The sequence below is a fragment of the Pygocentrus nattereri genome, chromosome 7, assembly GCF_015220715.1.
Source record: "Pygocentrus nattereri isolate fPygNat1 chromosome 7, fPygNat1.pri, whole genome shotgun sequence".
NCBI lineage: Eukaryota > Metazoa > Chordata > Actinopteri > Characiformes > Serrasalmidae > Pygocentrus > Pygocentrus nattereri.
The window spans coordinates 8,118,462-8,135,013 of record NC_051217.1 but is presented as its reverse complement, the minus strand read 5'-3'; the positions used below and the strand labels follow the sequence as shown (position 1 = coordinate 8,135,013).

General features: G+C 39.3%; 1 protein-coding gene across 4 annotated transcripts in view; it reads right to left on the bottom strand.

Moving 5' to 3' along the window:
• The window catches only part of tbxas1 (thromboxane A synthase 1 (platelet)), an 88,562-nt gene that overhangs the window by 14,395 nt on the left and 57,615 nt on the right, over nucleotides 1-16,552 (bottom strand). For all 4 annotated transcript variants that reach the window (XM_017683788.2, XM_017683866.2, XM_017683938.2 and 1 more), the window contains 4 exons: nucleotides 16,270-16,358; nucleotides 15,350-15,498; nucleotides 14,933-15,063; nucleotides 14,483-14,833 (listed from right to left, as the gene is read on the bottom strand). In XM_017683788.2, coding sequence (XP_017539277.2) covers nucleotides 14,483-14,833; nucleotides 14,933-15,063; nucleotides 15,350-15,498; nucleotides 16,270-16,358 — 720 coding nt within the window. The remainder of the gene's footprint in view (nucleotides 1-14,482; nucleotides 14,834-14,932; nucleotides 15,064-15,349; nucleotides 15,499-16,269; nucleotides 16,359-16,552) is intronic.

Here is a 16,552-nt window from a genome sequence, read left to right as displayed (position 1 = left end):
TGATATATATTTCACATCAGATGAGTGTTACTGCCTGTCATTTATCAGTAATCTTACGTTTATCAGTCTTACTCATCAGAAAGACCAGAGACTAGTCAATGTCACACACACTCAGAGGACATTTCTGTGGATGAGCTCATTAGATCAATAGAACTGCTACAAATAGCAACATTATTATCAAAGCATGCAAAGGCCAATACTGACAGCAAAAATGACTGACATGCAGTATAGTACATTGTGCAGCCCTAATCTAATCCAAGGGAGGGAGGGAAGGAGGGAGAAAGAAAAGGAAAGAAAAACAAAAAGACAGAGAAAAAATGACAGAGAAAAAAAAGACTAAATAAAAAGAATAAAAAGAGGGAGAGTGACAAAGATTAGCATATAACGAGAAAAAATAAAGAAAAAGAAAAGTAGACAAAATGGAGAAAGACATGAAAGAAAGTTTGAGAGAGGATAGAGTGAAACAGAAATGAAGGGAAAATGATAGAAAAGGATAGAAAGGGTAGGAGAAAGAGACAAAGAGAAAGCCTGAGAGAGAAATAGAGTGAAACAGAAATAAAAAAAGAGAGGTTGAGCTAGGAAAAGAGAGAAAAACAAGGAAAAAGAAATAACAAAAAGAAAGAAAAGGAGAGACATGCAGAGAGAGAGGAGAGATGGACAGAGAGAAAAATGGAGAAATGGAAAGACAGAGAGAGAGAGAGAGAGAGAGAGAGAGAGAGAGAGAGAAGGGGGAGGGTGGAGAGGGTTCTCTTCCTGGATCAGTGCTCTAAGCACTCCGCCCATCCTTCTGTCTTTCACTCTTTCCAGAGACCGCATCTCCATCTCCTCTGTGCTGCCTTTTCATCATAGCGTGACAAGCATCCTCAAGCGGAGCAGAGAAAGCTTCTCACAGCAACAGGATGAACACTCACACACAGAGTCTGTGATTTTAGATCAACACAAGACAGATTTAAACATAAAGTCCACGCTGCTAATCAGACCCTCCTTCATCTGTCTGAGACACAGTGAAGAGGGACACCTCCATGAAGGTCACACACTGTTTCATGGTACAAATCTATTCCTTACATTCTATGCATTGTCTTAATCCTCTCTAACTTTACACTTTTCTCTTTCTTTCATCTTTTTTTACCCTAAACTAACACTTCCGTGCCACTTTGATGAGATGCATAGAGCTGCTTCACTTCTCTTCTCGTCTTTCTCCCACGGAGCTTCTGCTCTCCTAATCAAACAGTGTCCAGGCTTTGCTACACTGACCCCAGGGGTTCAGGGCTCTTCACCCACCAGAGAGCCTTCATCTGAACTAAAGCCCCAGAGCCTACATGCCTCTCTCTCTCTCTCTCTCGCCTTCTCTCTCTCGCTCTCCCTCTCTCGCTCTCTGTGGTATCGCCAAACAAATGGAACTGTTTTACAAAAAGAGAGGATGAGTAGAATACGGTAAGTTCACTATCATATCATAAGAAAACCTCACAGCCTTGTGGGAGAAGCAAAAACCTTCTTAAGTTAACTTTTATTAATGTAACTTTAAAGGTTTTTTTTTTTCAAACATTCACACAGGTGCAGTAGGAGCAGCTTTCAAATGGTTTCAAAAGTAAGCAAGAAAAAGAAGCTTTTTTTTAAAAGGGAAAATATCATGACTTGTAACAAAACCTTGCATTTCTAAAAAGGTATTTTTCAGGACATAAAGAAAGCACTCTTAACCTTACATCTTAATGTTGATGCAGTTACAGGTATTGTGGACCATTTTTTGTCCATTCTTTATTAAATGTTTATACAATGTAAAGAGCAGATGGAGCGTTTAAAGAAAAAAAGAAACGCAAGGGGTTACAAGGTTTTCTTACAACAGTGGCAATGTTGTTGTAACAAAACCTCATTTTTTGTCTCTATATGTAACAAACCATTTTTATTGGCCCATTCATCATGAAATATTTACACAATGTAAAGGGCAGAAAGTTTTCATTTTAATGGTGCAAAAAAACAAACAAAAAAACAACAAAGAAAACACAAACAAAATTAAATCAACACTTAACTTGAATCATGCTACATAACACGTAGTCTTGCCATAAGGTTATAGCGGATATCTTATGCCGTCATGAGTTGTCATGACAGGTTATGTTCAGTAATACAACAGTATCATGTTGTCATTACTGGTCCTAATGTTTGTTGTCATAATTTGCAAAAGTCAGCATGTGATATAAGCTGTCATGGCTTCAAACATCAGGGCATTTGTCATTACCATTTCAGGTATTCTTCTTCTTCTTCTTCTTCCGGCTGCTCCCTTTAGGGGTCGCCACAGCGGATCATCTGCCTCTATCTTGCCCTAACCAATGCCTCCTCTACTTTCACACCAACCATCTCCATGTTAACATCCATAAACCTTCTCTGAGATCTACCTCTTCTCCTTCTACCCAGCAGCTCCATCTCCAACATTCTTTGCCCAATATATCCACTATTCCTCTTCAACACATGTCCAAAAAATCTCAACCTGGCCTCTCTGGCTTTATCTCCAAACTGCTCCACCTTCACTGTCCCTCTGATCTGCTCATTTCTAATCTTGTCCATCCTTGTCACTCCCAACTAAAATCTCAGCATCTTCATCTCCGCCACCTCCAGCTCAGCCTCCTGTCTTTCAGACAGAACCACAGTGCTACTTTCAGGTATTATTATCATTATTATTTCTCTCCCACTATGAACCATCGCGCCTACTTAGATCACAAGGCGCTGGCTTACTACTGGTACCTAGAATTAATAAAGTTACATCAGGGGGGAGCGCTTTCTCATACAAAGCCCCCCAGCTCTGGAATAATCTTCCTGTTAATATTCGGGAATCAGACACAGCCACCACTTTTGGTTTGACCACCACTGAGCTTCTTGCTTTACAGCGCTGTGCAGTCCTCACCCTCAGATCTTTTCTTTTCCCACTTTACTATAATACTTCATACTAATAATGTTTGCTATCTGGTGTCGACCTTAGGAGGATGGGTTCCCTTTCTGAGTCTTGGTTCCTCTCAAGGTTTCTTCCTCTTTTAGGGAGTTTTTCCTTGACACCGTCGCCGCTGGCTTGCTCATGGGGGCTCGGACCCGGATTTTCTTTTCTTTCCTTTTCTCTTCTCTCTGTAATACTGATTGTTCTGTAAAGCTGCTTTGTGACAACACCTGTTGTAAAAAGCGCTATAAATAAATTTTGCTTGCTTGCTATTATTATTATTATTTCAGGTAACTATTAATGAACAAAATGTGTCTCAACATTAACATGACAGCATCAGATATCTGTCATACATGTTTATGGCATGGTTATTTCAATGCTATGTAGCACAGTTTAAGTGTTTGTTTCTGGTACCATTTGAAAGTATTAGCTGCCCTTTATACTGTCTAAATATTTCATGATGAACAGACCAATAGAAAGGACTAAATATTGTTATACATTCTCACTTGCAGATATGTACTGCTGTCATGAGTTGTCAAGAGAAACTGTGTCCATTAAAATAACAGTGCCAGATACCATTACAGGTGATCGTAATGACAGTTATGATAGAAGCAATAAGGTTTGATGTCATGACAGCTGATATCCCATGCACATTTTTGCTAATTATACTGTAGTTGGCCATCATGATATCACATATTATGACAACAAACATTATGACTAGTTCTGCAAACATGACACTGTTAATAGACATAACCTGCCATGATAACCTATGAGGGGCAGGGAGGTTAGGGAACCAGCCCTGTGACTGGAAAGTCGCCGGTTCGACCCCCTGAGCTGACAGTACATGACTGAAGTGAGCTTGATCAAGGCACCAAACCCCCAACTGCTCCCTGGGCACTGTGGATAGGGCTGTTCGCTACTCAGGACAAGTGTGTTCACTAGTGTGTATGTGGTGTTTCACTGCATGGATGGGTCAAATGTGGAGGTGAAATTTCCTCGTTGTGGGACTAATAAGGGGCACTTAATCTTAATCTTAATGACAACATATTGTTCTTGCCTGAAAACGCTCAGCAAGTGTTGACCTTACATCAAAATAGACCAACAGAATATTTATGTTAATTTCCATTAAAAGTAAAGAACAGTTTTGTCCCCTCCTGTAAAGCTACCATTTTGGAGATTAGGTTTTTTTGGACTGTGACAATATGATGTTCATGTTAAATGTTATGCATCAAAGTTAAAGTATAATGAGCTTCTCTTATGACATTCTTATTATTTCCGTTTCAGCTAAAGTCTAAAACAGGTAAATGCTACAAATCTGGCTTCTAAACTTTCATTAGAAGGCTGTGGAGAAGCTACAAGACAAATAAGAGCAATATGTATGGGAACCGACAGCTCCGGTGCCGTGGCTGGTGCGGGATCAAAGGCAGGGTTATTGAATTTAGCGGCGGAGATGCGAGGTCTTTATTCAGGCTTGAGTGATATGAGTGAGGGGAGATGAGCGAGGGAAAGAGCCCCCCGGAGGCTCAGCCTCACAGGCACAGCACAGATGAATTATTCACACACAGGAAAGCCAGGCTACTCACTGCTCTCTCTTTCTCTCTCTCTCTCTCTATTTAGCTCTCGCTCAACCCCCAACCCCCCCACCCCCAATGGCCACCCTTAGTTGCTGTCTCTGCTTCTTTCACCTCTTCATTGTCTCAACTCTTGCCGTGCTTCCGCTTTTTCCTTCTGTTTCACACCTCCCTCGGCTCCACTGTTTATGTCACGTTTGCATTTTCGTTCTCTGTGCTTTATGCATTGCTGTCTCTCTCCTTTCCTCTCTGCTTCTTTCTCTCTGATGGAGTGCTCTACAGAACTGTCATGCTCTCCTGTTTGTATACATTACCTTTCCTTTCTTAATATTTCACTACCTCCACCTAAACCTCCATATTTTGCACCTCCTGTCAGATACTTATATTCCTGCTTCTGTTTTTCCTTCACCTGCGTGCTGAGCGCTAAGAGGAGGTAACCCTGTCAATCAAACGTCAGACAGCTGGTATTCATACTGATTATATGTCCAGTTTGTTTATCTGTTCACACATTTATCTTCTATTCTCTGTTGTTCTGCATCTTCTCTGCCTCCATTCCACTGGCTATGAGATGAGATGTCTCACAAACTTTTATCCTGTTAAGGACATTGTAAAATTTACTGGGCTGTTACATGAAAATAGGTGCGATGAAAGTCTGGGGTGGGGTGTCAATGTTTTATCATATTGTTAATGGAACCAAACTATACTTATGCCTTGTTGGTAACACCAACCACTATGTGGCCTTCAAATTGGTGATCCATCATGAGCATTAAAATCCATCAAAAACCTCAAGGTAATAGCCAATTCTTAAACTCATGTGAGCAAAAGTTTGAACACTCCTGGTCAAATTACGTCTTGCTAATTTAACATGACAACACATCCTCTATGGCAGGCATATCAAACCGAGGACCTTCTGAACCAAAGTGCTGTGGAGATTAGCGTTCACTCGCATCTAATGCTCTGAATTCAGTTCATGAAGGTCTTGCTAATTAGCTGATGAGCTGAATCTGGTGTGTGTAATGAAGTAGCATACTACACATGTGCTCTATGGGAAACAAATTTAAAGATTAATTCCACCAATTTTTCAAAATTTCTGTATTATTCAGACATTGAGCTGCAAAAGTCATTCAGAGTGATTTGATGTGAAACAATCCATTCAAGAAGTTTACTGATGTCGACAATATATAACATACACACACACACACACACACACACACACACACACACACACACACACACACACACACACACATATATATATATATATATATATATATATATATATATATATATATACACACACACACACACACACACACACACACAACCCCAATTCCAATGAAGTTGGGACGTTGTGTAAAACATAAATAAAAACAGATTATGATGATTTGCAAATCCTTTTCAACCTAGATTCAGTTGAATACACTACAAAGACGAGACATTTAATGCTCAAACAGATAAACTTTATTGTTTTTTGCAAATATTCACTCATTTTGAATTTGATGCCTGCAACACGTTCCAAAGAAGTAGGGACGGGGCGTGTTTACCACTGTGTTACATCACCTTTCCTTTTAATAACACTCAGTAAGCATTTGGGAACTGAGGACACTAATTATTGAAGCTTTGTAGGTGGAATTCTTTCCCGTTCTTGCTTGATGTACAACTTCAGTTGCTCAACAGTCCGGGGTCTCCGTTATCATATTTTGCGCTTCATAACGCGCCACACATTTTCAATGGGAGACAGGTCTGGACTGCAGGCAGGCCAGTCTAGTACCCGCACACTTTTACTATCGAAGCCACGCTGTTGTAACACGTGCAGAATGTGGCTTGGCATTGTCTTGCTGAAATAAGCAGGGACCTCCCTGAAAAAGACGTTGCTTGGATGGCAGCATATGTTGCTCCAAAACCTGTATGTACCTTTCAGCATTAATGGTGTCTTCACAGATGTGCAAGTTACCCATGCCATGGGCACCAACACACCCCCATACCATCAGAGATGCTGGCTTTTGAACTTTGCACTGATAACAATCCGGACAGTCCTCTTTGGCCCGGAGGACACGGCTTCCATGATTTCCAAAAATAATTTGAAATGTGGACTCGTCAGACCACAGGACACTTTTCCACTTTGCATCAGTCCATCTCAGATGAGCTCGGGCCCAGAGAAGCTGGCGGCGTTTCTGGGTGGTGTTGATATATGGCTTTCACTTTGCATGGCAGAGTTTTAACTTGCACTTGTAGATGGAGTGACGAACTGTGTTCACTGACAGTGGTTTTCTGAAGCGTTCCTGAGCCCATGTGGGAATATCCGTTACAGAATGATGTCGGTTTTTAATGCAGTGCCGCCTGAGGGATCGAAGGTCACGGGCATTCAATGTTGGTTTTCTGCTTTGCTGCTTACTTGCAGAGATTTTTCCAGATTCTCTGAATCTTTTGATGATATTATGGACTGTAGATGATGAAACCCCTAAATTCCTTGCAACTGCATATTGAGAAACGTTCTTAAACTGTTGGACTATTTGCTCACGCAGTTGTTCACAAAGTGGTGAGCCTCGCCCCATCCTTGCTTGTGAACGACTGAGCCTTTCAGGGATGCTCCCTTTATACCCAATCATGACACTCACCTGTTTCCAGTTGACCTGTTCACCTGTGGAATGTTCCAAACAGGTGTTTTTTGAGCATTCCTCAGCTCTCCTAGTCTTTTGTTGCCCCTGTCCCAACCTCTTTGGAACGTGTTGCAGTCATCAAATTCAAAATGAGTGAATATTTGCAAAAACAATAAAGTTTATCTTATATATAATAATAATTATCTTATTATATAATAATGTTTGGCGAGGGAGCTTTTAGAGGCATTAAGCCCTTCAGACATCAGGTTCCTATTAACACTGCTGTGAACAATATGGACTCATTAAGAAAGTTTCTCAAGAATGGAGCCCTTCACATCAAACTAACCTGAATGACTTTGTTTACATATTAACCTTTTCTATTATGCAGAAGTTTTGAAAAGTCAGTGGCTTTTCTGCAAAATTTGGAGCTTAATTTTAAATGAAGTTCAAAATATTAGAAAACAACTTAAAATATAAAATATGCCCTAACTTTTAAACAGCGACATTTTATGTTTTATTTTTCCCCCCAATATGTTAAATTCAGTAAATAAGCAGCAGTTGTGTATTAACATGTACAGAGGTGTGTTCTCTGTAAAAGATGTGTTACTTATTTGCCCTTCGAAAATCAACAAAACAGGTCATTTGACCAGGGCTGCCCAAACCTTTGCACATGACTGAATATGCAGTCTGAATTAGGTCAACAAACTCTCCAGCTGCACAACAAAGTATGAAGTTTCAGAAGTGGATGGATGAATGAATTTAACATATTTTGAACAAAAGCCAAACAAAATTAGTTAGACCGTTTTTCCATAATCTTACAGTGCTCGTGGCTTAAATCTTCTTGTTCTCCAAATCAACATTACGTCCTACTCTCTACTCCCCATCCTGACGTCTCCCATCCCTACCTCCCCCCGCCACGTTTCTATGTCTGAGAGCAGGAGAGCCTGAAAATGTGTAATTTTGCTCTGTAGCTCACCCTCCCGCCCCCATCTCCCACCTCTGGCTGACTCATTAGGTGACGCTCCGCTTCATCCGGCTCCGCTATTTATGCAGATAAAAAAGGCAAATTAATGACGGACCCCCTGGGGAGACACCGCACAGCCTGGGAAGAGAAAATGAGAGGCTAGACCAGCAGCCACATTGTGTGCAGCCAGCCACACGCTCCTTTAGGCAGCAAGGCATTTGCATGTTTGCCACTTAAACCACCCAGTGGTAAAAATGCAGTGTGCTGGAGCTCTGAGACAGCGCAGAGTCACCACCAGTGACACTGCTACAATAGAACAGAAAGGCTCAGAGTTTGTCAGGCTAAGTATTCATCTGTCTGTGTTGAGTGTCTGCTGCCAAGTAAGCTTAGGATAGATGAACACCTGAAGGAAAAGATAACTTTACATTTATGAGTAAACACTTTTTTGTGCTTAATTCAGTAGTTATTGAAGGGGATCCCCTTTTGGTGCATGATTTTATTGCTCTTCCTTTAGCATCATGGCTATGGCATGTAAATAAGGTTAACACATTACACAGGTTTGATCTATTATTGAGTAATAGATTAATATTTACATCCAAGGAAATAGAAATACATTCCTACCAGGAAGAGGAGACAAGAATCACCTACAGTTTTTTTCTCTGTTCTTTCTTCTGCCAGCAGTAGATTTTTGACTTAGTGTCTAAAAATACTTGTTTATATAATTATAATATATTATGGCTAAATCATTATTTTCTTAAGATACTGACTTAGTATGACTTGTAATTATGATGTATTATCTCAAAATAAGGACTTACTTCAAACTGACTTTAGGATTGTAACTCCAAATCTCAACAAGTGATTATTTAGACATATATTACTTTTATAAGAGGAAGAAAAAAAGTTTCTAAAAAGTGACCTCATTCATCAATATCTTTCTTAGAAAAAGTCTATAACAGATTCATAACATGTTCTTAAAGCCCAGAATTGTTTGCACCTTTTGTGCTCTTGTGTGTTCGTAGATTCTGTTCTTACCTAAGAACAAATCCCAAACAGGAAAACATTGGTGAATCATAGTGAAAGCTGCATGAGTGGGTTTTAAGAAGAAATGTCTTGGTGAGACTGGTTGGTGAATGGGGCCAAATATTTTGACATAGAATTAAAAAATTAATTGATCTTTTTCCTGTACACAGCAGCAGCGGATTTCAGTATAAGGCTGTCACAACTATGCAATTAAATTAAATTACTCAATTTTAAGCCATTGAGTACAATTTTAACATTTCAAAGCAAACTTGCAGTAAACAGTTGCCAATCTGCCTGATGACAATTCATATTTTATATTGTCCTACTGGTCTCCTTTAGTGTTAAAAGAACCTGGCAGGAAGGCCCATTTATAGCCATTTTTGCATATTTCCCAGTAAATCTCTGAAATGCTACAGGTCCTGTCAATCCATTTTTATTGTTTGGCTTTTTGTAACACTCTGATAACTTGTTTAATTATCAGAATACACAGATTACATGATTACAAACAGAATCACTAGTGACAGTCCTACATTTTACACATGCGTAAGTTTAAGTATCAAATAACAAAAATCTCTGTACAACAAGTAATGACTGGATAAACCTAAATGTTTTAAGTCATTTCACTGTGTTAGAGTACAAAGTCAATGCTGTGTACTGCTGATCAGGAGGGTGACATTTCAAAAGCTCTCAGTGCTGATGCATTCAGTTTGAGCACAGTGAGATGCATTTACTAAATAAACTGAACGCCACTTTGCTCCTCACTGAGCTAAATTCAAGAGCAGTGCCAGGCACTGCAGGTCCAGTCGGGGAGAGAATGACCTTCATATCCACTATAGTCTGATGTCTTGTGGACCGATGCCCAGCTGCTCTGTGTAAAGTCAGCGCGCATGGCTATTAGTGATTGTACAGCCAAGTCCTCCAAAAACACATAAATAGAAACTTAGTCTGGCAGAAACCACACAGGACTGCATAGCTGAGAGCTAAATGGGAAATATTTAAAAAAAAAAAAATAAGACCTGCTTTAAAACAAACCGACATTCCATCATACATTTAAAAATTAAAGGTGCATGCTTAATCGGTATAGAACCTTTGATACAGAATTTAGGTCCAAAATATTCATTTTTAGGAAATATTTCTGAGGGGATCAGATCCAAATCCACTTGCATAATGAAAGTCAGCATGTAGCTGTGATGCATAGCTGTTACTGGGAAGCAAAAAAAAGAAACAGACAAAACAACAAAAACATTTGCAAATCAAACAAAGAAGCTGCTGGTGCTCTCAGAATCATCAAACGGCCACAGCAGCATCCAGACCTCAACATCACTGAATGGGTTTGGGATAACTTAGTTTCTGAGAAACAAAAAATGCAATTTTTTGCAAAAAGTGTGGAGAAATATCCCTGCAGATTTCTTTCAAAAATTCCTACATATTTCCTGAAAAGAACAGAAGCTGTAATGAAGGCAAAGGGTGGACACACCCTGGAAAATTTAGTATTATATTTCATTGTTGAGGCTTCTGTGTAATTTCTGTTAAATATATGTTTGTTGGATTTTTCCCCAGACACTGAAAGATGAATAACTTACAGCTATTGGCCTTGTTGAATGCAAATTAAACCATTAAAAAGTTGCCTCTCCCTATTGCACAGTACTGTATCAGTATGTTATAATAATATTTGTATTACAAAATATCTTTAAGGAATTATCAGTTGAAAAGTTTTTAGAGAAGCAAAAGTGGTTCTTCTATGGCATTGCTCAAAAGAACCTTTGTAGTCAAACTGCAGGTGTGTCTGTAAAAGATTTGAAATATTTTTTCTTATACACACACACACACACACACACACACACACACACACACACACCGAGACACACATCATATAATGCTAAAGCAAGCATCAAATCAATGACTGAGCATGTAGGAATCCATGAAACGTTACCTAATGACAGTTTCCCTTTTTAGACCAGTGCTGAGTGAACCAAGTAAGCAAAAATTAATAATTTCACAAATTGCCATCTTGCAGAAGAAAAAGGAGGCATTTGATGTAAAAGCTGCCATGTAGGACACTTTCACTCACTACCAGAGATGAACGATGCCCAAAAAGCTTCAGAGAGGGCTTACATTTCAAACACTCCCTGCTGCTTGAAAAAAGGAAAAGGTAAAAAGACCCTGACTTCCTGAGCAGGGCTAAATGGAGCATGTGAGTGTCAATGGGAGCGAGTGAATAAGATGAAAGTGAAGAAAGGGACTCATTGAGATTGACTAGCCCTGCTGTTTGATCTGAGAGGCTGGCTGGCCTTGGCGGCAGGTATTAAGATTCAGCCGATGCAGGCGCGTGTTTAACAAGACTGGGTTTATGTGTCAGCCACTGTGGCAGCGTTATGGGAAAAGAAAGCGATGGGGCAAAACCGGTGACTGCAGAGTAGCAGTGCTACAGCTAACAAAGTTCCAGTCAGAACTGCTAAATGAAATCACTGTAAACCACTCCGTTTTCTCATTTCTCTTCACTAGCTGTTTATCTGAGCACTGAGACATGCTGCCCCCCCTCCTTCTCTTTTTAATCACAGATTTCATCAAAACCGCATTACGCAAAACCTCTGCCAGTGTTTTGTTTATCCAAAGTGCTGGCTTTGGAACATTAGACTGCTGGGTAATGTGACCTCGTGAAGATGACTGAAAATACACTTTGAAAAAAGGCAATGTGGGTCAGCATGAGCCACCTTTATTCCCCTAACAGCACACTAATATAGACCTGCTCTCCAACCCGTGCAGCTCTCTCTGCTAACCCCCCACCCACAGCATCCTCCCTCTAAGAGCTTTAGAGCTTTCTCTCTCTCCCCTAGATTGCAGGATTCAGCCAGGAATCAAATCCATACTATTCCCTATTTTTTCCATCACACGCACAGTGCTGTGCAAAAGTCACAGAGCACCATTCATTTTTTTCATTTACAGTCAAAATAGCCAATACGTACAAATGATTTACTTTTCAAGAGACATTTCTGAGGAAATTAGATATACGATAATACAAATAATCCACAAAAAGGAAGCAGAAAGTCAGGAGAAAATAAATGAAAAAACAGGAGTTTCCAAAACTGGACATCAAAAAATTCTTGAAGGATATCAAGGAAATTGGACAATACCTAGTAGACCACCAAAACGGTCACCACCAGAAAAACAGTGCTTAAACATTTCGTCTTAAGAGACAAGAGAAAATCAAGCTCCACTCTTTTGTCATTTCAGATCTAAAAAATCCACAGGTGTTCTTCCACTGTGACTAGACAAAGCTATTGGTTCGAAAAGATGTGCAGCTGTCAGGAAGAAACTAAAAAAAGACAAAAAAAGAAGATAATGGGCCTGTCAAACATTGGACTGACCATCCCAGGGTCCAGACTTCAACAACTTGCTTGAATCTTGAATACTTATACATATATTGCTGCTCTCCAAAATGATAACTTTACAGGACAAGGAAAAAAACATACTTTACTTTCAATGTAAGTCAATGGAACGAGACTTTTTACCAAGTCCTTTGGCACCTTTTCTTTTGGCCTATTAATCATGAAATTCATTCAATTATGTCAAAAACTGAAAAATGACAAATATATATATATATATATATATATATATATATATATATATATATATATATATATATATATATATATATATATATATGCCCAAGCAAAAAAGAAACAGAAATCCGACTCTTATCGAAAAACACGTGCTATATTTATAAGTGGGTCTCTGTGCTCCATTCCACTGAGTGCATGGATAGAAACAGGCAGAATACATGACAAATCTCAGCAGGCAGACATACTGTACTCACACCATCGAAGATACCTAGCCTTACTTTCAAAACACAGTACTAGCTCTGAATTTTTTATTTGTTTGTCTGCCATGCAGTATTTGCCCTGGAGAAAGAGGACAATGGATAGTAGCAGGGTGTAATGGAAGAGAAAATCTAGCCTGGTCCCACAGAAGGTATAGTGTGCCTATACTGAGAACACAGTACCACACACTGTTCAGGAATGAAGAGATACAGATCAGCTCCAAATGCCATCCTCCTTTAGAAATGCAACTCCTTATCTGCAATTCTGGAATCAATGGTGGGAGCAGTAAACAGAGTCCAACTTCACTTGATTAAGAAGAAAACAGAAAAAAATGTTACCAATACTGAAACCTGAATTTTGTCTGATACTGATCGCAATTTGACACTTCATAAAGAGCTATTTTTAATATATGAAATTATATAATAACACACACACACACACACACACACACACACACACACACACACACACACACACACCCCTGATCTAGAAGCACCAGGCTTGAACTGATCAAGCTCTACAGTCCTGCAAATGTAATGCACTGGAACAAAATGTTATTCTCTTTGAAACATATCAGTATGTGGAATTGTAACTTCCTATGTGCCGAAGTGTTTTCTATGAGTTTCTAGAAGCAGCAGATGCTGCTTTTTATTGTTTGATGCACAGTGAAATTTTCTGAGCAAATGTACAAGTACATTTAGAACAGAATTCAAATCAATAAGAGCTTATTATTGATCTGTTTCAATAGTAACAATGAAAGGTGACTGAATTGTACAGCTCAGGTTTTTTTTCTTGCTCATAATAGTAGTTCTGGGAACAAACAAAATTGCACATTTGTGGCTTTGTTAGATCATATTCTTTACAAATAAATGGAATGACAGCATTGAGAAATCATGTTATTGAAGGAGAAAAATCCAAAAAGATCTCCTTAATCTCTCAGTAGTTTCTCTTACTGAGAGGTCACACTGATCTGTCAATGTTGAGAAAAATCTGGTATTTCTCCTGAGCAAAAGACTTCAATAATCTCACGTCTCCTCTTGAGTTTTAGTAAAGATCTCATAAATGTCACATACCTACACGTCTTCTGAGTTTTATATGTAATGTTGATAATGGTCATAAATCTGAAACAATTATGTTGATAAACTATTTTGCTTTGTGAACTACCCTGCATGTACTGCTCCACCATAAAAGGATTTAAATGCTTTATAGGTCAAAATCTCTTCTCAAAACTAACATAAAACAATGTCTCAGACATCAAGCAGTGTAGCTGTAACTATTTCATGTAATAACATTCCTTGAGAGAGCTTTTACATCGATTTTACATTTTACATTTTTTTTATGAAAAATTCCCCTTTAAGTCTCCTGGGCCATCAAAGTGCAACGTTTGAGCAATACAATTTTCTGAGAATAGACACTTTTTGTGCTGGCCTTAAGATTTATATGGGATTCACCCTCCAATATCCAATCCAGCATTGTACTCTGGTATAGGTACGATACAGAAAGTAGCCATTGGGCTGGTACTCTAGAAGAAAACAATAGAAACAATAAAGTTTGGTGCCGGCTTATCAGTTTTGCCCACTCACGTGTCTGGTGTAGAAGTCGTCCACCTCTCTCTGCACTTTCTCCTGGCAGTCAGGGTGAATGGCCAACAGGTAGCAGACAAACGCTAGAGTATTACTGCTGGTCTCATAGCCGGCCAGAAGGAAGATGAAGGCTTGGCCCACAATCTCATCCTCTGTCATCACCCTCTTTTGCTGTGGGTGCCTCAGAGACTCTGCAGAATGATGTCCAGGGCCATTAGCTGCCTCTTCAGTTGCCTGAGGCCATGCATCAGCCTGCTCATCTGCATAGTTGACCACATCAAAGTGTTCCAGAGACACGCACTCCTTACTGCTCCTCACATCCAACATCAGCTGCAGGAAGTCTCGTCGCCGCTATGCAGACCCAGAGAGCAAAGGTCAAGATGGGATAGGTTTAGTTGGAATATGCATGGCCAAGGACAATTTTTCCATTTGTTCAAGGTTGCATTCTACCTGATTGGGTGGCAGCTCATCTCTCTGTTTTATGATCTTCCGAATGCAGCTGACGAAAAAGCTGTTCATCTCATCGCGGGATTTATTGGGTATCAGGGCACTGAGGGGTCCGATCAGAGCTGGGAAGGCCACTGAGAACAAAAATTGACACCCATGAGGCTTTTTCCCCCCAATATTCTAAAGTCATAAACACAAGGACAAAGGCATTTTTAAATGAGGACATTCTCCAGTCCCTTACAGTAAATGTGCTACATCTTTATACTGCCTTCATTAAAGTTCATCTCACATGATCATTTATGGGAGATCCCCATGAGATGTAATCTCCCCAGTAATACAATTAAAATGAAAATAACTCATTTCTAGATGGGCACTGAAGCTTTGGTTCAGATATGTGGTTAATGCGACAGTGTGACGTACTGAACACGAACATGATGGGTCTAAAAAAGGTGAAAGAGAAGAACTTGGAGGCATGGCGGACAAATGGGTCATCAGGGTCATTCTGAGAGTCCACTTGCGTGCCGAATGCCACGCTCGCAATCACATCCATAGTGAAGCAGCCAAAACACCTGCAAGAAAATATAAATATATAAATATGAATAAATATATAAATATGAATAACCACCACCACTACAATTTACAGTAACAGTCAGATGTTTGAACTCACTAAAAAATGCTATCTTTTAGAATCTTCAAACACATGAATTTTTATTTATGCAGCTTTGCACAGTCTTACTACCAATTTAACCATTTTTAACAATAGCCATTAAATGCAATTTACAGGGTCAATCAGTTTAACTACGCATTATTCCTTCAATTACATTGATGGGATACATTTCAATGGATGATTTACAAAACTGGAATCAAACAAACTGGAAAACTGGATTTTAAGCTTTGCAACACAAATCAGCATTTATAAACATGCTTATACTGCACTGAAGTACTATATTGTACTGTGGTAGTTCTAATGCTTGTTTTATCTCATTTATCAATCTTGTTTTATTAGCACAGCCATCTGCGTGGAGAGCTGAGAGAATTGCTTTCACAACAGGGGTTCTCACCTCCCATTGCTCACTAGCAGCTCAACACGGTCACATCTAACACATACAAAGTCAACAGTGTCCTAATTAATCTAATAAAGTTATGAAAAATATACAATTTGAGCTCAAAATGTCTTTAAAGAAACCCACATTCAGTTTGGGTTCAGATATTTGACTGTGGTAGAACTGGTTGCAATTCTGTAAGCTCACATGATTCTACAAACACACACACACACACACACACACACACACACACACACACACACACACACACACACACACACACACACACACTCATACCTGTGAATGTCAAAGCTTTCTCCAGACACTGCATATGCCTGCAGGTTACTCAGTAATGTTTCTGTGGCCGTATTGATTAGAGGAACCATCTGTGGGGAAAACATGCAAAAACATGCAGCCATCTGTATTCAAAAATAAAACGTATTTAACATTTAATCCTACTGGTCAAATACCTACAAATAAACAATAAATAAAATTGCAGATTATTTTCATTTCATATGAACACACATCTTCACAGCATAGATGCATCTTCACAATTGCCTTCAGATGACCCCAAAGATAA